The following is a 26,132-nucleotide window of genomic DNA, read 5'->3' on the forward strand; positions in this document are numbered from 1 at the left end:
CCCCCAACAGCCCAGATGGTGATCCCGACTTGCAAAGAATCGTCATTTTGCATTCTGCGGGGTGGCGTAGAGGATCCAGGTTTGGTTTCCCCCATAGGGAGAAGACTTGGTTCAACACTCCTTGATCCAGCTCCCATTCGTGGTTGGACGATCGAGACCTGCTCAGAGAATCCGCTATGATGTTCTGTACACCTGGGACATGTTCTGCTCAAAGGTTTATCTGCTGACTGATAGACCATTACCAAATGTGCTGAGATTCTCTCGATAAGAGCAGAGACCTGGTTCCTCCCTGTTTGTTGATATAATGCATTGTTGTCCGTCCAAATGAGTACTGATGATCCTTTTATCTTTGGAAGAAAAGCATGAAGCGCTAATCGAACCACTTTCAATTTGAGGTAATTGATGTGAAAAACCCTCTGATGTGGTTTCTATTTGCCCCTGACTCGTAGGTGCTGCAGGAAGGTGCCCCAACCTCTGAGAGAAGCGTTTGTAGTAATTACCCACAGAGCTGGTTGTGGAAGAAAACAAAGTCCCCTCGATAAGTGAAACTCTTGAGTCCACCAAGTCAGAGGTGACATCATGGGCTTCATTATTCTGATGACATCGTCGAAAGACCCTCTGGACTGTGTCCACTGATGGTCTAGCTGCTCCTGCAGGGGCCTCATTCTGAGACGACAGAATGGTACCAGTGGAATGCAGGAGGACACCATCCCCAACAGGGACTTGAAGAGGCAAACTGAAATATACTTTCTTTTTCGTAGGCGCCTCGCGAGGGATATGAGGTTTTTCCATCTCTCCTCTGTAGGAGTTGCATTGTTGGTGGAAGTGTGCGATATCGCCCCTAGAAATGTTCTCCTTCTTAAGGACTGGAAGGCTGACTTGATGCGGTTGACTGTTAAGCCTAGGCTCTTGAAAAGCTCGATGCAGGCGCATGTGGACTTCAGTGCTTGAGACCTGGACTTGACCTTGACCAGCCAATCGTCCAGATACGGGAAGACTTGATGGTTCTGCCTTATGAGGAAAGCTGCTACAGGAGCCAAGCATTTGGTAAAGATTCTGGGGGCCGATTTCAGACGGAAGGGTAGCACTTTGAACTGGAAATGGTCACCGGCTACTACAAATCTGAGATATTTCCTGTGGGAAGGGTGTATAGGGATATGGAAATATGCATCCTGCAAGTCGAGGGTGGACATGTAATCTCCCGGGTTGAGAAGGGACACGATGTCTGTTAGGGTGATCATACAGAATGATTGTTTCTAGAGATAAGTATTGAGATCCCTGAGGTCTAGGATTGGGCGCCAACTTTTCCACTTCTTTCGAACCAGGAAGAACCGAGAATAGAATCCCTTTTTCTTTTGTCCTGATGTGGAACTCTCTCTATAGCTCCCTTAAGGAGCATCGACTCGACTTCCTGCTTGAGTAAGTGCAAGTGCTTTACCCTTCAAGGGAGAGGAGGTCTTGTAGGAGGGTACAGTAAGAATTCCAAAGTATGGCCAAATTGAATGAGATTGAAGACCCATTGGTCTGATGTTATCTTTTGCCAATTCTGAAAGTAAAGAGAAATCCTTCCCCCTCGTCTTGCATCCAAGGGAAGGCTCTTAGCCAGAGACACCAGAAAGTCATTGTCTGCGCCCTGTGTCTTTCGCTTGCCTTCCTGCTTTTCCGCTCTGGGAAGGTCTCGAATAAGCCGCTTGGGGAGGCAGTCTCTGTTGGGACTGGGAACGAAAGGACTGAGAAGCAGCGGAGACAGAGGGGTATCTATATTGTTGGAAGCCTCCTCTATATGATGAATAGCCCCGACCTCTTGCTCCTGAAAAGGGCTGTCTTTTAAACTGCAGCGTGCCAAAGGACCTGGCTGTATCGATATCCGTTTTTATTGATTGAAGTGCATCATCAATGTGCTTCCCCAATAGGGCTTCACCATTAAAAAGAAGATCCAGAATTTTGTTTTGAACCTCAGGCCTAAACGAAATTGCCCGGAGCCATCCCTGCCTTCTTAGAACAGCACCTCTTGCCATCTGCCGGAAAGCCGTGGTAGCAATATCCATCACACAGTCTATAACTTCAGTAGAAGACCTCTCACCCTCTTGCAAGACTTTCTTGGCTTCCAACTGAGGGTCCTCTGGCAGCTGATTTAGAAAGGGAGCAATGTCCGCCCATAGCTGTAAAGAATTAGAAGCTCTTATCATAAGCGAAGCCATCAAAGAGAAACGCTTCCCAATATTATCGAGCCTTCTACCCTCCTTGTCTGGTGGAGTAGATATTAGTGCTGAAGGGTTTCTGGATCTGTTGTGCAGCCTGGGCAATGATTGGGTCCGGTTTGGGATGGCCCGTGAGGCAGGCTGGAGAGTCTTCTGGGACCTTATATTTCTTGTCAAGGCAAGGCAAAACCGGGGTGACAGTCACTGTGTTCTTCATCACCTTGATGCCCTCATCCCATATATAGTCCACAATTGGCATCGACTTTACACTTTTTTGAAATGGCTCTTTGAAATCATACAAGAAGCAGACCATTTGCTTTGTGGGCATGGGCAGCTCAAACCTCTTTGCAGCCCTTCCCAACAAATTGTGAAAAACCCAGATGTCACCAGGAGGGGAATGCACTAGAACCGGGGAAGGTGAGGACGGGGGTAGGAATCTGATAATCATCCCACTCAGTTATGGCATCTGGCAATTCCCTCTCCTCTCGGTCATCGTCAGATGAAGACAGATCTTGTGTTGGAATTGAAACTGTAGTCTGTGGTGGCACATGCAACTGCTGGACCCCAGGATGAACCGGAGTAGAAGGAAGAGGCACAGAGGGTGGTATAGATGGTTGCTGTGCACTTCCGAGCCGGCTGGCGGAAACCGCCTTCTGTAGTCATCCAACATCAGCTGTAAGACGGCTATGAGTAATCCCAGCAAATACATCATCTGCTCCTGATATGGATACTGCTGTGGTTGGGAATAAAATGAGTGCGGATCATGCTGAATGTCCTCCTCTAGATCCTGGCACTTCACATGTAGTTCTGACGGACTATGCGCAATCCCAAACGGGCCCTCGTCCTCAGAGTCTTCCTGTTCCAAAAGATGTGTAGGTACCAACGCTGATTCCCTACTTGGAGATGTAATCAGTGGCGAGAGTAAATCAGACTTATGTTTTGACCATCGTCAACAGGATCCTCGACAGTAGCGCCAACAGAGTCGCCGACAGAAGCAGCACTAACGACGATGAAAGTCTCGATGAGGCCGACGATAGCACCATCGTCGAAAGTCTCACCGACAGAATGGTCGACGGAGAAGCGATGGGTACACTGATCAATGACGAAGTGACGGCAAACGCAGTCGATGAGGACGCCGTCGATATGAGCATCATTGAAGAGGAAGCAGCCGCAGAGACAGTGGACGTTGTCATAGTCAACAACGAGGCTGTAAACACTCCTTTCGACGCTGCTGTCGTCGACGGTATCGTCGTCGCAGATTTTCCAGATGGCTTTTTAAAGACATATTTTACCACAGGAGGTGGGTTGGAGGCTCAGAAAAGGCTCTTTTGCTGCATTCTGAGGAGACAGAACCTTCCTTAGAATGTCTTTTGGAAGAAACAGAACTCCTGTGTGGAGAACTGGAAGGACTGCCAGCTTTAGAAGACTCCTGTTTTGTCTTTTTATGAACTTTTCTTAGTGGATCCTCAGAATGGTGAGGTTGAGGAGATCTGCCTCTTTTTTTGGAATTTTCTTGATGAGGAGAAGGACTCCTCACTGTCAGAACCAGACACTGGGTTTAATTTGGATTTCAATATCTGGAGCCAAATCAGTAGCCTACCCTCTCGGTCCTTGAGGGTTTTGTTAGAAAATGTTCTACATATCTTGCAGTCTTTTTGAGGCTATTCAAAGTGAAGTCTTTTTTTCCCACAGGTTTTGCAGGCTCTAAAAAGACTTTTCTTTTCCTTATCTGACATGTTGAATTTTGACAAAATACAATTCTTTTAAAGAAAAAACAGTAGAGATAAACTTCTCTGGAGATTTGACTGAGCAGAGCTCAATGGAGACTCCCTAGCACCACGTGCGGTAGAAAATCTGAGGGAATGGAGTTTCTCCCAGGAGGGTTCTAGAAGGAGGGGAAGCCTGATTGGCTGGGACTTTCTTTGGTCCTTTTTACTCATAGAGACAAGGATAGGCTACTAAAGTGAAAGTCTTTGGGCCTTTTTCTCATTGCAGTAGCTTCTATATTGCTGTTTTGATGTACCGGGGGCTCCCATCTCGATGACGGGGAAGGATTCAAGCATGTGAATCTATGAAAGTTCCAATACTGGAGTAAGCTGATTCTGTGATCCCCATCTCCACTCACTCACATCTCAGTGCCTCTTTGGTACATCACATACCAGCTCATGGATCTCATTAATCATAGTGAGATGTCCTAATAGTACCTCACATCACTGTGTGATCCCAGACCCTACTAAGTGGCACCAGGGAGCCCCCTTCGGGACCTGATTTCACCGTCCCACTCCTATCAATCGTAGCAATTTGGGCCCTTGATAACTCACACATGCTGCGTTTCCTCTGTCATGGTGAGATACTCCCTTATATGTCTCCTCGTCTGTGATTCCACGTAGTGACATCGAAGAGCCCTCCAAGTACTTTATCTCATCCCCTGCACCTATCACTCAGTGAGGTGGCCACAGATGCCTAGCTCTTCTTGTAATGCATCCCTGGCCTCACAGCAAGATGTTCCCCGATATCTAACCCTCTTTGTGATCAGAGTCTCCCCTCCATCACAGCAAAGTACTATTGTCTTCCACAATAAAAGAAACTGTGATGGGGACACCATGTGTTTTTTTTCATTTTACAGTTCAGTAAACTCACTGCGTGAATCTACAGAGCGGAAAGGCAGTGCTTGTACCTGGGCTGCAACTTCAAACACAGTGCTTCCACCTGGGTACCAGCTGAGCGCCTCATGACTTACCTGGGGACACCTGGGGGAGCGCGGTTGGGCCGGGATGGAATCTGAGGCGGAGGCCCGAAAGGATCGGGGGAAGCCCCTGGTCTGGAGGGAACTGGTGGGGCACTACCTAAAGTGGATCCAGCAGGAGGGGGTCCTGGAGCAGGGCCCCGAGATCCAGGCCTGGTTGGTGGGACAGCTGGGGCTCTCCTCTGTGGCGTCGGACTGGATGCGGGAGACCTGCAAACATACAAGCAATAACATGCTATGGCGCCATAAAACATCTCCTCAACACCTCACTAGTTAGGTGACCACCACCCTGTGTTCCCCCTCTCCCCCCAACAAAGAACGTCACTCGCCAAAGCCATCTGTACCCATCTGTAACCGCCACTGTGGTTGAGTCCCTGAAACCATGACCTCGCAGGTTTGTACACCCCCTCAGCCCACACTGTACCCATGTCCCTTCCACCACAACCCCAGCATTAAGCTGTGCAGGTTGCTGTTCGTTGCCAACCCACAGGATTACATGAAGCAACCCTAGCAGTCCTTGACATCCCTAGTTGCCGCCCTCACCTGCTCACATCCACCACACATGGGGTCTCACAATTGCTCCTGCGTGGCCTCACCTTCCCCTAAAATCATCTACCTTGCAGCTCTGATGTCTGTATTCTCTTCCCATGCTTATGCAGTCTTTTTGGGATCTTCCTATCGGCCAGTCCCTGTGTTGCGTTCATGGGGACCTTCTGTGTTCATAGGTGACGCCTTACATCCCTGCTGCCTGTGTGTGATCTCCCTCTGCCCCTACTGACTGAGTCTGCCCTTCATTTGACCTTTATGTCTTTTCGTGACCACCCCATGGCCCTGCTGTTCGTGTGACCTTCTTGTGACATTTCTGGGACCCTGCTGACTCTCTGCGATCTCTCGGTGTTCGTTTATCTCCCTGTGGCCCTACTCTCAATGTGTGAATGGCTTTGTTGTTTCTCTGTGACCTCCCTCTAACCCTAGTATCTCTGCATGACCTCCCTGTAGCCCTGCTATATATATGCATGACCTCCCTATGACCCTATCACTGCATGGCCTTCCTGAGACCCTGCTATCTCTGCATGACCACCCTGTAACCCTGCTATCCCTGCATGGCCTTCCTGTAATCCTACTGTCTCTGCATGATCTCCCTGTAACTCTGCTCTCTCTGCATGACCTCCCTGTAGTACTGCTCTCTCTGCATGACTTCCCTGCAACCCTGCTATCTCTGCAAGACTTTCCTGTAATCCTGCTATCTCTGCATGACCGCCCTATAACCCTGCTTTCTCTGCATGACCTCCCTGTAACTCTGCTGTGTCTCTCTGACCTCGCTATAACCCTGCTCTTTCTGCATGACCCTGCTGTCTCTCTGTGACCTCCCTCTAACCCTGGTATCTCTGTATGACTTCCCTGTAACCCTGTTATATTTGCATGCCCTCCTGTAACTCTGCTATCTCTGCTTGACCTCCGTGTAACCATGCTATCTCTCCATGACCTCCATGTGACCCTGCTATCTCTGCATGACTTCGCTATAACCTTTTGTCTGCATGACCATCTAACCTTGCTATCTGTGTATGACCTCCCTATGACCATGTCTCTGCATGACCTTGTAACCATGCTATCTCTGTATGACCTACCTATAACCCTAAGTCTGCATGACCTTCTAACCCTGGTATCTCTGTATGACCGTCCCTTAGTCTCCTTTCTGTGCTGACCTCCGTATGACCATTCAGTCTTTGTGTAGACTTCCTGCAGTCAGTGAGTGGCGTTCCTATGCCCTGCAACCTTTTTCCTGTTGTCTCTGTGTTGCCTCCTTATGGCCCTGCTGTCTGTTTGTAGCTAAGTTATCAGTGTGTATTCCCACTGTACCACTGATATCTCCGTGTGACCTTTTTGTGGCCCCTGTGACCCTGCTCTCAGTGTGCCTTCCCTGGGGCCTGTCTGTCTCTGTGAGACCGCCTTGAGCCTTATCCCCAAGATGCCTCTCGTGGACTCTCCTGCCTCTACGAAGTCCCTTGGTGGCTCCTAAAGTTTGTGTGTAAACCCTCTGAGGTGATGCTGTCCCCACGCAATCGCCATGTGCCCCTTCTCTTCTCTCCACAATGAGTGTGGTAGTGGTCCCTCTGGTCTCAGTTTATACATGTGACCTTCTTTGTGACTCATGCTGTCTCTGTCCATTTCTTGAGCCCTGATGCATCTTAAACCACCTCTGTGGAAACTCGCACCATGTTGCAGCACCCTCCTCCCCCCCCACACACACTTTTTGCCTGGTTTCTGAGTGCAACTTGGACTGGAGTGCACTGGGATCCTGCAAATCAGGTTCCCAGTGCCAGTATTCTTTCTCTAAAACATCATAAAGGTATTGGATACACCTTTAGCTACCACTATAATTCCAGAGTAAAAGGTACTTAGGTACCCAGGAAATGGCAGCAGCACTGATTGTGCCACCCTCTAGGGCCATGCATCCAGATACACCCAGCAGTGCCATAGCAGGCTGAGTGTCATGGTGCAAACCTAAAATACAAACTCGACATGGCACACTGCCTGTGTGCCCTGTCCACTATAAACTGCATTTACTATGGGTAAGACACCCCTCTAGCAGGCCTTCCAGCCTTAAGGCAGGGTGCACCATACTATATGGGAGGGCAAAATTGCATAAGCAATATGCCCCCACTGTGTCCCTACCAAACCTGGGACATACTGAGTGAACAGAGCAGCCATTTTAATATATATACTGGACACTGGTCAACACGAGTTTCACAGCTACATGATGGCTACTCTGAACCCTGGGTTGTTTGGTATCAAACAACTCAGAATGATAAATCCAAACTGGTACCAGTACACAATCGCTGCTGTGGAGGAGCTGGACACTGGATTGACATCAAGAAACCCAGAGGCCTCCAGGCTTTACAAATCGCCCAAGATCTCCCTTCTGAATGGAAGTACCTCGCTGCAACAAACAAAGAACAAACAAGCCAGTGAGAGTCACTTCACTGACCGGCCAATATCTCCTGAACTGACGACCGCCAGGACAAACCCCGCAAGTGTGGCATGTTTGATGGCACTGAGCCCTCCAGTGGTTGAGTCGTGCCAATACCCTGAGTACTGGTCAGCTGACGTCCGACAATAAGAAAACCAGCTCCCCCAGAGCTGAAACCAGATCAGGAGGAAGCCCCAGTCGAGAGACTTCTGGAACATCCCGGACCTCCTGCCAGAGTGCCCCTGTTGTCCTGTAAGCAGCCCTCAAAGAGACTCATCTCCAGCTACAAAGGATTCAGCTGCGCACAGCTCCTCGATCACCAACTCGCTCTGCACACGGCCGCCCAGCATCCTGCAACGAGGAACCAGCTGTGTCCCCAGGGTCCCACACCCCTTGTGACCTCAACACCACAAGGGGACCCCAAGGCACCACCTTTAACTTTAACTGCAGACCTTTTACAAGTGGTCCCTCGCAGTGGCCCTGCACCAGCTCCAAGAGACTTTCCAACGCTGCTCCCGCTGGAAAAAGGAGCCACCCGAACTTCTCCTGCTGGCACAGCCTGCCCACAGACATCCTCGACCAATCTGCAGAAGTTGAACTTGGTAAAGCAAGTGTATGATTTTACATGCATTTTTGAAAGTGACTGCCTATTGATTCCTATAGTGTGTAATTACGCACAGAAAAACTGCATTTATTAAAAGTTTAAAAAATCATATCTTAAAAAGTACTTAACCAATCTTTACGATCTTGGTCTTAAAAATTATAAAAATAGCTTTAGTATTTTTTTTATAAACTGGTCTCAAGTTATTGCTTTTAGTGTGTGTGATGCATGATTGATACTGTGAGTACAACAAATGCTTTGCTCTTCTCCAAGATTAGCCTAACTCCTCGACCAAGCTACCTCAAAAACTAGAGCATAAGGTAATCTAGCTTTTGTCTCTGGAAACCAACGTGTGGTTGCGTGGATGCCCTGCACACCGTGCCTAGCTTTGCACAGTACACAGAGGGCCAGCCTCCTACATCTGGTGGATCAGCTGTGGGATAAAGACTTTGCATTTGCTGGTACCACTTTGTCAATTTTGTGAGCACACGGATAGCTCTCCAAATTGCCTTTAGTTTATTTTTGATTTTTAATTGACTAAACATTTTTTGCAAATTTCTAAAATAATTGTTAGGTCCCCACAACTCTAGCAAGAAGTTTTACAAAGTCCTTACTTTAGTTGGCCTACCCAAAAAGGGAATTCTAAATTTCTAAAAAAGTCCCAACTTTAGTGAAGTAACTATGTCCGATACAGAGTTCAGAGCCCAGGAGCTCGACCTGGAACCTTATGAGGCATATAGTTACACAATTCAGACTGGACAGAACCCCAAAACAGAGGACCTTAGGTTTCTGGTGGCCCAGTATGAAAGAGATAACCTCCCAGATGAAAATGCTGATGATGCATCTGTGGTGGGTGAAGATCCTGCGGAAAATGGGGATGAGGGTAGCCCCTCTTCCCTCAGCAGCTCTAGAGCACCCACAGAAACAGACCTGGAAATTGCCAGGCTGACCAAGAGACTGGCCTTAGAGAGGCAGCTCTTGGAAATAGAGAAACAACGTAAAGAGTTGGGCTTAGGACCCATCTCTGGTGGAAGCATACTAATAATTAGGAAGGGAGAGAAACCTTTCAACCTAAGACTCCCAAAAGGAGTTGTCCCCCTACCATAAAGGAGATGATATTCAGAAATGGTTCATTGCCTTTGAGAGAACCTCCATTGGTAGGGATGTGCAAAGGAAGCACTGGAGCACTCTATTATGCAGGGATAGGCTCCTGACACTTAGTGAAACAGATGCTAAATCCTATGATCTTGTGAAAGGTACCCTGATTGAGGGCTTTGGATTTATCACTGAGGAATACCGCACAAAATTCAGGGGGACTCAAAAATCCCAGAGTCAGCCTTGAGTAGAATTTGTGGACTTCTCAGTAAAAACGCTAGGTGGTTGGTTAGAAGGCAACAAGGTACATGCTTATGAAGGGCGGTACAATTTAATGATGAAAGAACACCTTTTGAGTAATTGTGTCCATGACAAGTTGCAGCAGTACCTAATAGATTTGGGGCCAGTCTCCTAAAAAGAGTTTGGGGGGGAAGGCTGATAATTGGGTGAGAAGTAGGGTGTCCAAAACTAAAACTGGAGGGGGCGACCAAAAGAAAGTCAGGGAAGCCCCCTCCCCCCCAAAAAAGAAAAAGGTTTGGAGCACCCTAGAGATAAAAAAAAGGCAGTCCTTAGGCCCCCAAAAATCTGTCAAGAGGGTGGGCCCAAAGACACCTCACAAAACAAAGGTGGGTACCAGGGTAAAAACTGGGATGCCACGAAGGCATGGTGCCACAACTGTCAAAAGACAGGGCGCCACACCAAGGAAACTTCTTGTCCCAAAAACAGACCCCCTAGTAAGCCCCCAGGGGTAACCAGTGTAGCCACTGGGGAGGACTCCTGAGATGGGGAGGTCCTCATAGCCTTTAACTAGAAACTGGGCCCCACAGGTGAGTTGGAGATTCCAAAGGGGAGTAGACACTTCCACCACCTACTGGTGAATGGAATCCCAACCACATCCCTGAGAGACACCTGTGCCAGTCACACAGTTGTGCATGACAGGCTGGTGCTCTCAAACCAGTACAGGGAGTGCAGAATTATTAGGCAAATGAGTATTTTGACCACATCATCCTCTTTATGCATGTTGTCTTACTCCAAGCTGTATAGGCTTGAAAGCCTACTACCAATTAAGCATATTAGGTGATGTGCATCTCTGTAATGAGAAGGGGTGTGGTCTAATGACATCAACACCCTATATCAGGTGTGCATAATTATTAGGCAACTTCCTTTCCTTTGGCAAAATGGGTCAAAAGAAGGACTTGACAGGCTCCGAAAAGTCAAAAATAGTGAGATATCTTGCAGAGGGATGCAGCACTCTTAAAATTGCAAAGCTTCTGAAGCGTGATCATCGAACAATCAAGCGTTTCATTCAAAATAGTCAACAGGGTCGCAAGAAGCGTGTGGAAAAACCAAGGCGCAAAATAACTGCCCATGAACTGAGAATAGTCAAGCGTGCAGCTGCCACGATGCCACTTGCCACCAGTTTGGCCATATTTCAGAGCTGCAACATCACTGGAGTGCCCAAAAGCACAAGATGTGCAATACTCAGAGACATGGCCAAGGTAAGAAAGGCTGAAAGACGACCACCACTGAACAAGACACACAAGCTGAAACGTCAAGACTGGGCCAATAAATATCTCAAGACTGATTTTTCTAAGGTTTTATGGACTGATGAAATGAGAGTGAGTCTTGATGGGCCAGATGGATGGGCCCGTGGCTGGATTGGTAAAGGGCAGAGAGCTCCAGTCCGACTCAGACGCCAGCAAGGTGGAGGTGGAGTACTGGGTTGGGCTGGTATCATCAAAGATGAGCTTGTGGGGCCTTTTCGGGTTGAGGATGGAGTCAAGCTCAACTCCCAGTCCTACTGCCAGTTCCTGGAAGACACCTTCTTCAAGCAGTGGTACAGGAAGAAGTCTGCATCCTTCAAGAAAAACATGATTTTCATGCAGGACAATGCTCCATCACACGCGTCCAAGTACTCCACAGCGTGGCTGGCAAGAAAGGGTATAAAAGAAGGAAATCTAATGACATGGCCTCCTTGTTCACCTGATCTGAACCCCATTGAGAACCTGTGGTCCATCATCAAATGTGAGATTTACAAGGAGGGAAAACAGTACACCTCTCTGAACAGTGTCTGGGAGGCTGTGGTTGCTGCTGCACGCAATGTTGATGGTGAACAGATCAAAACACTGACAGAATCCATGGATGGCAGGCTTTTGAGTGTCCTTGCAAAGAAAGGTGGCTATATTGGTCACTGATTTGTTTTTGTTTTGTTTTTGAATGTCAGAAATGTATATTTGTGAATGTTGAGATGTTATTTTGGTTTCACTGGTAATAATAAATAATTGAAATGGGTATATATTTTTTGTTTGTTAAGTTGCCTAATAATTATGCACAGTAATAGTCACCTGCACACACAGATATCCCCCTAACATAGCTAAAACTAAAAACAAACTAAAAACTACTTCCAAAAATATTCAGCTTTGATATTAATGAGTTTTTTGGGTTCATTGAGAACATGGTTGTTGTTCAATAATAAAATTAATCCTCAAAAATACAACTTGCCTAATAATTCTGCACTCCCTGTATATCCCAGGAGAGACTGCCAGGGTAAGGGTTATCCCAGGAAAAGTCACTGATAGGCCAGTAGCTGTAGTGCCTATAGAGATAGATGGGTCCCTTAGCTGGAGAAGGGTGGTAGCCAGTACAGACCTCCGTAGGACCTCTCCCTTGATTGTCTCCTTGGAAATGACCACCCAGAGGTTAGTCAGAGCCCAAAAGAGGAACTGACTCAGTGCCAGTCCTCTCTCAAGGATGCTGCAGGTTCTGCCCCTGTAGTGAGTGCAAGTAGGCCCCAAACGAAAAAGGAAAAGCAGAAGAAAAGGGAAGGTGGGCAACCTGTAACTAAGGCACCAGAGAGCCAAGGGGTTTCCACTCCATTAGGGAAGAACTCCACTGTTGGAACTGGTAAACCCCCAAGAAAGCCTGACTAGTCAGGCACCTGCTCAGCTTGAGTTGGTAGCTCCTCAGCTGGCAGAAAGGAGAGTGGAAGGAGTGTGTTCTTTGCAGGATGTAGAGATCCCCCACTCCCTTATACCAGACAAGCACCCCGAACCCAAATAAGCCCCTAATTTAGCCCTGTCCCCTGTGGGCGTGGAGCTAAAGGTGTGGTTCTGGGCACGGACAGCTGTCCAAGGACTCTGCTGGTTGTTACCCTTTATGGCTGCACTGTCCTTGGCATGGTGGTCTGACCCCGACCCCATACCAAATAGTAAGTTAGGCCCCCTGACCCTGTTGTTCATTGTGGGGTTACTCCAGTTATGGGTAGCCTCTTTGGGTAATCTAGGAGTTACCCAGGCTAAGATAGGGATAGCAGAGGTGGACATCCCTGACCCCAAGACAGAAGTGAAAAAGTGCAGACACTGGTGGCACAGGTAAAAGACATTTCAGGACGGGTCCTATAGCTGTTGAGGTGGGTCAGTTTCCTAAAGGGAATGACCTGGGCAGTACATGTGAGGCAGAGCAGGCCCTGCAACTAACCAGCCTGTTTCCCTTCTCTTCCTCGCCAGACAGACTAGGAAGCCTCTCCCAGATACTGGCTGAATCTCCTGGCCTGTGGGCTTGGGGGGGTCCAGGGTGGGATTGGGGGGAGTTGAGTGGAAAACCGGCACCTTGTTGCAGCACCTCCCCACTTTTTGCCTGGTTTCCGAGTGCAACTTGGACTGGAGTGCACTGGGATCCTGCTACCCAGGTTCCCAGTGCCAGTGTGCTTTCCGTAAATCCTTGTAAAGGCATTGGATACTCCTTTAGCTACGACTATAGGTTCAGAGTAAAAGGTACTTAGGTACCCAGGGCATGGGGTACTATGCATTCAGATGCACCCAGCACTGCCATAGCAGGCTGAGTGTTATGGTGCAATCCTAAAATACAAACTCGACATGGCAAACTCTCTGTCTGCCCTGTCCACTATACACTGCATTTTCTATGGGTAAGACTCCTCTCTGACAGGCCTTACAGCCCTAAGGCAGGGTGCTCCGTACTGTATGTGAGGGCATAATAGCATGAGCAATAATCGCCCCACTGTGTCCTTGCCAAACCTGGGACATAGTGAGTGAACAGAGCAGCCATTTAATATATGTGCTGGACACTGGTCAACACGAGTTTCCCAGCTACATAATGGCTACTCTGAACCATGGGTTGTTTGGTATCAAAACAACTCCGACTGATAAATCCAAACTGGTACCAGTACTGGATTTATTATAAACTGTACCCAGTGGTCACCTTAGAGTTGCCCCCTGCAAAAGCCAACTAACCTGGCATAGTTGCTGACCGACAGCCATTCTACAAACCTCGGGGGAGAGCCCTGTCTCTGGTTTATAAAACAATACCCTTCCTGGGTGGAGAAGCTAAAACCCCCTCCCTCAGGAATGTGCACTGCCTTGGCAGTGAGCTTTAAAGGGCTACCGCCCTTGATACTCAACCCCCAGGCCTGCTAATAGCTGCAGATAGCCTCCCCCTTTGCAAACCCCCACTTTTGGCAGGAGCAAAGGCGGGAAACCACACAAAGGGTATGGGGGTGGCCTCACCTGGCATGCACCACCCCTAAGGTGTTGCCTGCGTGGTGGACCCTCTCATGTTCCTCCATCCTGAATGGAGGGAAAGTAGCCAATTCGGTTTAGGGCAGTGACCCTTGCCACAGAAAGTGGTCACTAAAGTTAAGTGTCCCATTGGACACTACCAGGTTTCCCCTAAAACGGCCACTAAATTCAGTATTTACTGGGCATCCCTAGACAACGAAATCAGATTCGCAAAGACAAAGAAGACCAGCCCTAAAGAAGATCCAAAACAAGAGAACCGCGGACCTGCTGCTTCAAGAAAAGGCACCAAACCCTGCCTGCTGCACCCAGGACCAGACAATCGCTGCTGCGGAGGAGCTGGACACTAGACTGACCTCAAGAAACCCAGAGGACCTCCAGGCTTTACACATCAACCAAGATCTCCCTTCTGAGTGGAAGTACCACTCTGCAACAAACAAAGAACCAACAAGCCAATGAGGGTCACTTCACTGACAGACAGATATCTCCTGAACCGGAAATTGCAACCAGACTGCCCCCGTTGTCTTGTACGCAGTGTTGCGCACAGCTCCTGGGTCACCAACTCGCTCTGCGTCCCGGCCTCCCAGTGTCCTGCAACGAAGAACCAGCTGTGACCCCAGGGTCCCACACCCCTTGCAACCTTGACACCACAAGGGGACCGCTAGGCACCACCTTTAACTTTGCAACTGCAGACCTTTTCCAAGTGGTCCCTCGTGGTGGCACTGCACCAGCTCCAAGAGACTTTCCAATGCTGCTCCTGCAGAAACCGGGAGCCGCCTGAACCAATGATGACCTCGACCAACTTGCGGAACCTGAGCTTGGTAAAGCAACTGTATGAGTTTATTTGCATTTTTGATAGTGGCTGCCTATTGATTCCTATGATGCGTAGTTACACACAGAGAGACTGCATTTGTTAAAAGTTCAGAAAATCATATCTTAAAAAGTACTTAACCAATCTTGGTCTTAACATGTATATAAAAAGCTGAAGTGTTTTTATAAATTGGTCTCGAGTTATTCCTGTGTGTGTGATGCACGACTGATACTGTGAGTACCACAAATGCTTTGTACTTCTCCAAGATTAGCCTAACTGCTCGACCATGCTACCTCAAAAATGAGAGCATAAGGTGATCTAGTTTTTGCATCTGGAAAGCAACGTGTGATTTCCTGGAACCCCTGCACAGTGAGTCTAGCTTTGCACACTACATGGAGGGCCAGCCTCCTACACTTGGTAGCAATGTTGTGCGCCCTTTGGTGACCTCTGATAACAACTATGTAAGCTATTGGCATTAAAGTGTCTCCTGATCTGCTGGCTCTGCTCTAACCTAAGGCCATGATGGCTCTATCTTCCAATGGAACAACATATACAATGTAAGGCGCTCTGCATTATGCACAGAGCGCTTCACAACAGGGGCCCTGCTCTTTTAAGTTCTTTAGCCTCCTATTATATTCCCCAAGGTCTCTCAGATCGTCTGTGGCCTCCCTGCTGAAGATCCCTAAATTCAAGAGAGCACGGTAGGAAAGAAGATCCATGGATTACAGAGCCGCCAAACCTTGGAAAACTCTCCCACTGGGGCTCCGTCAAATCAGCCATGAACTCTCCTTTCGTAAAAATTTGAAAAGCTGGCTGTTTAGGGCTTAAGTAGGTGCCCCTGCAGTCTGCACTGTTCCGCTTCAGTGCTGGGAGGCCTTTGGGTAGCTATGTGCTATACAAATCCTTTAAACTAAACTTCCGGGGTATGAAGGTTATTAGGCTTCCTGTATGCCTCCAGCTGTCTTGCTAGTGCTCTGAAATGGCTTTGTGCCCTGTTGTACAGCATTCTGCTAGCCAGGAGTAACCCATAGTGAGCAGCTGTCCTCAATCTAGCACTCATTATCCTCCCTATTCTGCCTAACCTTACAAAAGCCAAACATAACTCCTACTGTGTCTCCCTTAGCAACTTTTAGCCCCTTCTAAATCTAAGTGGGCTTTCTACCCCATCTAACACTCTTATTGTGTTATCCCTCCTTGCTTTCTGCCAGTCACTGTAACTCCTAACAACCCCTTCATACCTGACACTCTGTTGTGTGTTCATGTCCCTTAGCTGTAAAGACGATGACCATGTATTATCCACCCTGTTTCGTATGTAAGAAATGATAAGGATTTGGCTTCATGTAGCTCTCTGCACTATTCTCTCCCACACACCTAGGCCTGAGGAAACAAAGGGCTCAGAAGCATTTGATGAGTTTCACGCAGTCATATTAAGTGCTGTACTTCACCTGCGACCGGACGGCACGCCCTGCACCTGAAGCCAGGAGTCGTCAACAGGTGGTGGCATTGGGGTACTGATAGTTGAGGTGTTAATGTCACCGGTGATAATCAAAGCTTCCTTCAGGGCATGGTACATGCGCAACATCTCATCTCGCCGCTGGGCCTGCTCAGCAGATTCCTCCATTAGTGTGTTCTGGTCGCCACAGGAGTACAGATTTGCCAGCAGTTCAGAATGGATGAAATCTTTAGCCTGCAGAAGGAAAGAGATTGTTGTGAGGACCTTTTGGACCCCAGTAAGTCCCCCAGTTTCTTAGCTTCATTTTATATTTTACACGTTTTAGCCACATCGCTCTTAGCAATGATCTTTTACATTTTTTATTTAGCTTTGCTTACATGACATTATTTGAGGAATATATTGTACGAGTTGCTTGTTTTAGTTAGCCTTTCCTCGATATGTACATTCTGTTCAAGGCTAGGAACACAGTGCAATATATCCTAGTGTTTGTGTTGCTGGTTCAGAAGACAGTGGCTAAGATCTAGACATAGAATTACTTCACAGCTTTGCTTCTAACACAGTGTGGTTTTAGCGTATATGATGCACTGACCACGAAGGGGCAGAGGGGCATACCAGCCCGACCATCCTGGGATGAACGCTGTATTCGACATGCAGCTCTGCTGGCATTACTTGACCAGCTTTCTGAGGGGACTGGCTGACTCCTGACACCGTGTTCAGGTATGGGGCTAATGCTAACCCTCTAGATCGGGGAGGCAGAAGGGTACACCCGCTATGCTCCAAGTATAGTCTTATGGTTAGGTAGCAGCCTCTAGAACTTCTAGAATTAAATTACCTTTATCTTTAGTATGTTTATAATGCTGGTAACTTTGCTTTGTTTCATCTGCCTAACTATCGCAGCTCATTCTCTCTATGCAAGGTTACGATGGTTTCCCCCCCAATTTTATTTTTTTTTAGAACATATTTTATATTTCTCTTGTGTTTTGCCTGGGCATAAATGAGTAATGCAACAAAAGGTTGAGATCTGTTTTCATGACTTCCGTAGGGAGTCAGAGTGTATTGTTCAGGTATCCATGATCACCTTCCACCCCAAAAGGTTTAGGAGTTTAGGTGAGGCGTTGTGAGCTAGTGAGGAATTGGGCCTGTGGTGTCTGATGGTGTGGTTGGACTCAGTCTTCCACATTCTGAAGTTCCATCATCCTAATACGCAGTCCTATTATCATAATAGGAACCGTATAACACGATCACATGACCAATTGCATGGACTAATACTATTGCTACTAAGTGGGCTCACAAGTTAAAAGTGAGAAGGAAAATCTGTGATTGGATGGAAACCATTACCTTGTTAAGTCTTTTTGCAAAGCGCTCACACAGCCAATAGAATTCTTGACAAAAAAAATCAAACAGGCAGAGAAGGGAACCTTGTCTAACTGTTGTAATAGGATCTGAACAACCAGATCCTCTGTTGCTTTCAGAAACAGAAATGTCCAGAAAGAATGCATCAGTTGGATTGAAGATTGTTCTAAATTGATGGGGCTGATACAAGAAGGAACCCTTCTCCGGGTACTGCCTTGTGAAGCAGGAAGACTGAGACGCAGGAAGCCGGAAGATCTCAACATTCTGGTAAGCCTCATGACCAAAAGCTTTGGTTTAAGAAGAAAATAGGTTACTAACCAATAACTACAGATCTCCAGCATTGGCTTATTTCAAAGATTCACCTGCATGAAACATAAACACGATAGTCCATATAATAACGTTTACATAGTAGCACATTCCCAGCTAAATAAAAAACATCCAGACTTTAGTCAAGGAGATGAATGTGCCCATTCTGCCAAGAGGTCACTTTATAATAGTCTTCGAAGGACAAGTGTGGAAGGGAGGCCTCTAAAGTGGGAAGGAGGGAGAGTGTATGTTGAGAAGAAACCAAAACAAATGTTCTGCTTTCGGAGTAAAGCTGTGATGAATGGTCCAGTTCTAGAGTAGTCGTGTTTCCTATGGATTGGGAATTTGGTTCCTCACTCTTCATTGACATGTAACATGGAGGTGGCATTGCCCGTTCTGATGAAAACTGAAAAGTTGCATGTTCTTGGGAGGAGCGCATCCAAGGCCCCCTAAACGAGCCTCCTTTACAAGACGTTGATATGTAACCTTATCTCCTCTATGGTATTCTCCCTGACAGTTCTTGGAGGTGGGCCCTCCCAACAACAAACTGAGGCATTCACTATCATACATCTGGACCATGGATCTGAAACAGGAAGCCTTTTTACATGTTCTGTTGCTGGCCACACCATAATGAGGTCTTTTTTTAACCAGGACGTGAGCTGAACTTTGTCTTCCAAGGAGTATCTGAGTTAAATCTACTGACTGTCCGGTGTTTCCTGCATATCCTCTGTATCGACAGGCAACAAAAAAGTTCTGGGGATGCACAAAGACAGCATCCAAAGAAGTGACTTATGAGCATATTCCACATTACGAATTGTTTGACGCTTGCAAAAATCTTTCCAGTACACTTGTAGGAAGTGAGGGCCTTCCCCAAGGACATGTCTAGAAAGGCTCGCAGACACTGAAAAGTGGGTAGATGGAGCAGGTCTTGATTCCTTTTTCACGTGTCAGCCCCAGGTTGCTGAAAAGGTGGAAGTAGGCTTCCATTAGCCCTTGTCAGTGCGATCTGACCTTCATAAACTAGTCATCCAACAACGAAGACCGGATGACCTTGTCGTGAGGTTACTTCAGCTATTACACAGGCACATTATTTTAGCCCAGGCCTGTAGTTTGTGCCCTTTCACTCCGAGGCATGCATTTTTATTTTCTATTAGCCTTATTTTTAGTGGAGATGTTTTTATTGTTTTATCAGCTTGGCCTTTTACACAGACTTCTGTTATTCTCTTCCCTGCAGAGCATTTTCATTCTGTGCTTTATTCAAGGTTGTTCGTGATAAGTTACGAAATATTGCCTGTACAAAGCATTCATCATGTCTCCAATTCTCATACACATAAATATACATGTTGTCACGTCAGGGCTCTTTTCTCAGAACAGCAGATGTTTTATTATAAAACAGCTCACTTCCCCTCACACGATAAAGGGGAATTCCAACCAGTTGCCATCGTACACTGCATGTCACCTTTGCAATCTCTCCTGAGACCCGACATAGTGTCTCCCATCATGTGGGAGGATTTGCAGTAGACCAACAGGCCTCTTCTTTACCTACAATCACAGGTATATGGAGGAATGGGGTTCTCCCCGGGGGCCTGATGGGCAGCTTTGAGCTTACACTGCCATGCTCTTGTAGAGAAACTTAGTAGTGCAGGAAGGGGATTTTAGAACCATTGTTGTGACAGTATGGTGGGACTCTCACTATGTTTCACTTTTCTTGTCACTGCCTTGCTTTTATTATGTTATAGTATCCTTCTAATTTCGATAAATGCCTTTTTTTTCTTTTTTTTTTTACATAGAATGCAGTTTATTTGATAAAACCTATTGAACCTAGTCCGGATTCTGTTTTGCTTTCGTATGTGTGAAACATATGTACCTCAGAGAAAGGGGTAAGATCTGTTACACCATGATTTCCCAGAGAAATTCAGATGACATGCTAAGGACTGCCACAAAACACCTTTTACTCTTGAGTACTGGTGAGGTGCTGCTAGCTGGCCGGAAGGGTTAAGCCGACAGCTGGCACACAGAGCAGGATCGGACTCAGTCCCCTGCGCCCAGCTGTGCTGCCGCCTAAACCCACCAGTCTTGTTACAAGGTTGTTACCATCACCAAAAACCTTGTTTCCCACTGTAAGCCTTCACTGGTGCAAGGCACTGTGAAGTGCTGCCAACTTGAAATGATGGCATCGAAGGTATATGGCATGGATGATGGTAAGAAAGCATGGATCTTGTGACTGCAACAGGTCATAAATTCTCCTTGAAGCAATTCCAGGACTTCTTGCAGTCATCATGTGAAACAACTTGTTTGAGAAACGTATTCAGCCAGGGCAGGTCGAGGGTTCAGTTCCAGTCTACCTACTTTTTCTTTTATGAGGCAGAAACTTGATTAAATACCTTTCTTGCACCACAAACTGGACGGCAATTAGCAGCAGAGTAGATTTCCACATTTTTCCTTTTACGGTGGGATGTGAGAAGATCTTTCAACTAACTGCATGAAAATCAGGATCTATAAGTCTGATCTATTTTTAGTTCTTTTTTTTCTTGATTGTACACCAACAATATTAAAACATTAGTGATATCCTTATGATTGGCATTTGTTGGTGAGTGATGACATTTTTTATCTTACTGGGAGCAGCAAGGAAGTGATCAGAGAAGCTGTAGCCCAGTGTAGGGACTTTTTATTGCAATCTGTGATTTGGGCCTGAAGGGTGTACTCATGGCTGCAAACAACTTCAAAATTGCCAAATTAATCAATGCTTAAGAGCTTTTCTCATCTAAAACGGCTGCAACTTCCTTGCCCTCCGAGATTAATTTTAAATAGGGTGCAATGTCTACTAATTTCTGATGGTTACTTCTAACTGCAGATTCCTCACATTTTGAAATCCCTCAGGCGCCAAAGTGATTTATTTCAGATACTGCTCTAACGAAGCTGTCTATAGGTGTCACCCCTACCTGCTGATGTCAGTTGCTTTATTTCTGCACCCTCTGACACAAATCTAGAGCTGCACAAACTTTCTGTTGGTCTCTTACAATCTCCAGAACATTCCTTTTCATGACAGTGTGTTAGGGAACATGGCACCTCCAAAGACCACATGCTTTAAACTGTTCCACAACTGCAAGGAGTACATGGAAATTACATGCTTGCACAACATCTGCCTGGAGTGTCTGGGGTCGAAGCATAATTCGAAGTCCTGTAATAAATGCTCCCTGATGCACCAAGAAGGCCATCAGGGAGCGCAAGATGAAGCTGTATGTCATCAAGCATGCAAAACAGTGTAGGTCCTGTTCCAAGCCCTGAGCCCACTCCTGCTCCTAGTTATTTGCCTTCATGTTCTCTGGGGACATCCAGGAGATCCATTCAGCTCTGAAGCGGTTCATAGAAGGCTGTGCTACAGCTCGCTCCTTGGGCTTGCTAGGTCCGACCAACCAGTCCCACCAGAGATTACGTAATCTCAGGGGTTACCAATCACAGTCCATTTGTGGCCAGTAAGGCGCAGAATAATCTTTTTACCGGACAACGGGAAGATAATTATATCAGATCAGTGGTTCTTAATGGTAGTCACTATAGGCGATACCATTCCCATTTTGTCAACCTCCCCTCAAATTCCTTGTGTTTTCAGCCAAACCGTAACAGAGGAAGTCTCCAACCTCCCCCGAGAAGTTCACTGGCAAAGAAACAAGGGGAGAAATAGCAGGTGCTATTCCTGAGAGTTTCTGATGCCTAGTAAGGAACGTTGGCCCCTGGCAGAATTTCAGTTCTTGAACTCTTTCTTTCAGATGAAAAAAAATTCAAAATGCTAACTTTGGCCCATGTTCCATCCACTCCAGACCCAGGCTAGTGGATGTGTTCATTGAGCTTGCATGATGCATACTTCATGTGCCCTGCAGTTCAACAGGCATTTCACTACAATTTGGCATAAGGAAGGAATACTTTCAGCTTGGTGATCTGCAGCCTCATGGGTATTCACAAAGGTGACAGCACTGGTTGCAGCCCATCTTCACAGGTTGGGAGCGCATGTCTTCCCAGTGCAAAAGTCCTGCATCATGGTTTGCAGGTCTCTGCTGAGGCCCAAAGGAATCTGTAGTATGGGGGCGGCTCATAACGAGGATTCCCCTCATAATAGGTTGTGCATCCTCCCATGAACCTTCGCCTGTAGCAGTACAAGCATCCATTGCGTTCTTCCTATGAATGGAAGTGGCAAGAATTCAAATTTTAGTTGTATTCATTACCTTGGTCCTGACCATCATAACTAATGAATACATCCTCATCCAGAAGTGACTTAAAGAATAATGCTAATGGCCTTTCGTTATCAGAGTCTCTAGAGGATGGTCAATAATATCTAACTCAGCCAAATATGGACAGGTGGCCTGTGTCAAACGCTTCTTTTGGACTGAGCAAAACTGGTAGAAGGCTGATTTCATATTTAATTTGATATCAGCTAGAAATATCATATGTGATGCTTCTTCAGCCTTCCTCTGACTGGGGTGGTGATGCCCTTCGGGAAGAGTACTGGCCATTTTTCAGTTTTCACTCTTCAGCTGTGGAGGTTCAGCCTTGTGTACTCCCTGACACCCATTCTGCTGGCATGTGCTGCTGCACAGGAGCATTTATGTGGACGTTGTGACTGCTGACACAGACCTCCAGAGCGCTCTTCTGTATCTTACGGGCCACATTCTTGAAAGGACGGTCTTGATGCAGATGGCATCCTCACTTGTGCTACACTGTCAGAACAGACCTCACAAGGATATAGAAACCAAATGTTAAATGCCTCAGACTATTCGAGAAACTTAGGGCACACCAGGTGTATAATCATTTTAGAAGGGCAGGGAAGAAGGCAATTTCATGGTGTTTAGGGTGATGTTCTGAGAATCCTTCACCTCTGATGAAAAAGGGTATATATGTGAGCTGAGCGGTAATATTTGGCTAGTTCTTGACAGTTTAATGTTGGGGTCTCAAATCCAAGTTCAACAGTAGCTTGTATCTCAATCAATCAATCAATGTATTTGTAGAGTGCGGCTATTCACCCGTTAGGGTCTCAAAAATGGTAACAAAAAGACAATGTTTTTTTTTTTTTAATCTACTTGTTTTTTGTTACACAGTTTATTTCCATTAAATAACACATTCATATTTTTATTCATTATTAGTAAGATAGTGACTCACTCAAATATGGTTAGTTGAAAGGCACCTCCTTTCGTAAGACGGAGATTAGTAATCAATGAAGTTTGAAGGGGAACTATAAGTATTTTTGGTTCTGCTCTCTGTAAAGACAGGATTTATGCATCAGTTGTGCAGATATAAAACACTTTCTCTATTGTTGCACATTTTACTGTGTGCCGTTTATCTTTGTGGCTGATTTAATTAAAAAAATGAATGGTTGTGGTGGTTTAATAAGCTGTAACATTGTGATTGTATTATCACAATGCACTATATTATGTGAGTAACATTTAGTAACTTCTCGTTTATTTTGTTCTTTATTTCCACTCAGGCTTGAAAAACTAACCAGGTTCTCACAAAACCTGTGTTGGCTGAACCTTGAGATGAGTCCAGTTATTTGATATAAATAACCATTCATGAAGAAATAGCCTGAAATGGATTTGTTATTGTAAAAACGTTTTAGATGTCCCAAGGTTTTTAAGAACAGATATCCGCATCATTATTACTTATGTATTTGTGAAAAAAATAATTATATACTTACAAGTTTTCTCTCTTAAGAACACCAAAATAGTGCAGAATAAAAATAAATTTGACTTCTGAAAATTGATGGAGATGGTGTTGTGGCGTCTCAAATATATACATTTTACTAGTCATCTTGTCAGAAGTTGTGGCAGCGTCTTTCTGGGTGATGTATGCTGGGTTAGCGGAATTCTTGTTTCTGAAATGATAGTTACTGCTGTGGAAGCTGGTCTCACCGATGGATCTTTCATAGACGATGGTGACCTGGATATCAGCATTTTTGTCACAGATGTCATTGACTGCTTAGGGGCTAGTGTCGTCGACAGTACATTGTCTTTAGTTTTCTTGTGATGTCATTGGTGCCTTTGTTGACGATGCTATATCTGTCGACGGTGACAAGAAAGCTTATAGCGAAAAAGATAATTTCTGTTTCTCAGAATTCTGGAAATGAGATATAGATAGTGTGTCTGACCTTTTTGGCATAGAAGGAGCTAGCAGATGTTATGTCTTTTTGCCTCACAAGAAATTAATTATCTTGCACTATTCCTCTCTGCCTCCCTAGCCATTTATGAGATGGTTCTTTAGATGTTGAAGATTCTTCCTCATCAGGAACTGTTTCAAAAACGATTTTCTGTTCAGAATGAGTCATCTTTGGGTTGTGATTCAGAAGAGATGTCAGAGGCATCATGTAGTGCTTTAGATTCACATGCTGTGCATACTCCTGCTTTCTAGTGTTGGGCTCGGGTGAGTGAAAGTTGTTTTTCATTGAAGAATTCTTCTCGAGTCACAAGTTAGTGTGACTCCAACTCTTGCTTGCAATACACATGGTCATCGGCTCTGTTAGACTGTTTTTCCGCACAACGGGTGAGAATGACTGGTGCAGAGCGACACAGAAAAGAGGGAGATGCCCATGCAAGGGAAGTAGAAAGTAATGTGTATTGCGAACAGCCAGAGATGTCCTGGGCAGAGGGTGGGCACATGTGAAGCTACAGCACTATATGTCACGAACAGATGCCTACAGAGTAATATTTTCCAATCAAGGCATGTGTGGCTCTAGATAACTAACCGTCATAGGCCTATGTGGTGTTTATATAACAAAACATGGTTGTGGTCTGAGAACAGACCTAACGTGATTGTGTGTCCATGGTTAGTTGCTGACTTCGTACTCTTGTAGCAGCAATACTTAGTAAACTATTGTGTATAAATATAACTGCCTTGAGCAAAGCACAGAACAAAATGCATACAAGGGACAGATAAATGTAGAGCACAAACAAATGTGCTTTTAAAGAAAGGCAGCAGATAAAATGTAAAAGCAACAAGCTGAAAAGCTAGCTGTGGTAAAATATAATAAAATGAATGAAAGTTAATAAAATGTGAGCAGGCCTTACAGGCACAGGCTATTAGCCTAAGGGCTAAAATATGGGTGCTTAATATAGGCGCTAAAAGGTGAACTCACAACATGTCGTCTACTACCTGCTAGTCTGAGGTGATGTGTTGCCAAGTGGGCAGAAGCTCTGAGCGATGTCAAGGAGAAGGTAGGGGCTGGGGGGGGGAGCTGTACTCGCAACCTTATGAGCCAGCGGGAGTCCTTCAATCTTGAGGTTGGAGCCAGAACTCTCTTCTGGCGAGAATGCCTCCTCATCAGCAGCTGAAGGCGCAGGATGATGTTCCCCCTTGAGGTCCTGGAGTATCTTCTCTGCTCCTGCGTGACATCTAGTAGATGAGTCTGGCCATCTCGAAGGGCTCTTCTTCCAAGCAAAGGGCCTGACTGGCATTGCAAGATGAATCATCACGCTCAGGTGAGAGGCAGAGATTGCAAACCTGGTGGAGATCAGCCCCGGGGTACTTCTTATGACACCCAGGGTAGTATCGAAAGGGCATCCGTTCCATCACAAGCAAAGCATGGTGAGAGTGGAATGAACAGAAAGAGGCCCCACTGAGGGCCAGAGACAACCGGAGTACTGTCTCGAACTCTAACTGGAAACACCAACACTACATGAGAAAAAATGGGCAAACGTGATCGAAAACAATACAGACTGAGAAATAGGGTGCAAGAGAACCGAAAATGATAACCACAACAGAGTTGACCCAGAGCACGGAAGCACATGTGTGAAACCGATGACAGAAAAAAACTATTAATTTAACAATGAAGCCGATGACCATGTGCATTGCATCCAAAAGGGGGGGGTCACATTACTTTGTGAATCAAGAAGTCGCGGAAGAAAAAAACTTGCACATATCCGAGCCCAATGCTAGATACTAGGATAAGCACAGCATGTGGATCTACTGCCACACATGCCTCCAACATATATTGTTTATACGATTCAGGCATAGCTCATACTGAGCCAGCACGTCTTACATGTAGAAATCTGCTAGAAAGCTTGTGTAAGCACTGGGAA

The 26,132-nt window shown here is 46.1% G+C and overlaps 1 protein-coding gene across 6 annotated transcripts in view; it reads right to left on the reverse strand.

The window, feature by feature from the left end:
- Positions 1-26,132, reverse strand: part of DNM1 (dynamin 1) — a 714,309-nt gene that overhangs the window by 79,058 nt on the left and 609,119 nt on the right. For all 6 annotated transcript variants that reach the window (XM_069236983.1, XM_069236985.1, XM_069236981.1 and 3 more), the window contains 2 exons: positions 16,403-16,644; positions 4,942-5,157 (listed from right to left, as the gene is read on the reverse strand). In XM_069236983.1, coding sequence (XP_069093084.1) covers positions 4,942-5,157; positions 16,403-16,644 — 458 coding nt within the window. The remainder of the gene's footprint in view (positions 1-4,941; positions 5,158-16,402; positions 16,645-26,132) is intronic.

The sequence above is a fragment of the Pleurodeles waltl genome, chromosome 6 (assembly GCF_031143425.1).
Source record: "Pleurodeles waltl isolate 20211129_DDA chromosome 6, aPleWal1.hap1.20221129, whole genome shotgun sequence".
Taxonomy (NCBI): Eukaryota; Metazoa; Chordata; class Amphibia; order Caudata; family Salamandridae; genus Pleurodeles; species Pleurodeles waltl.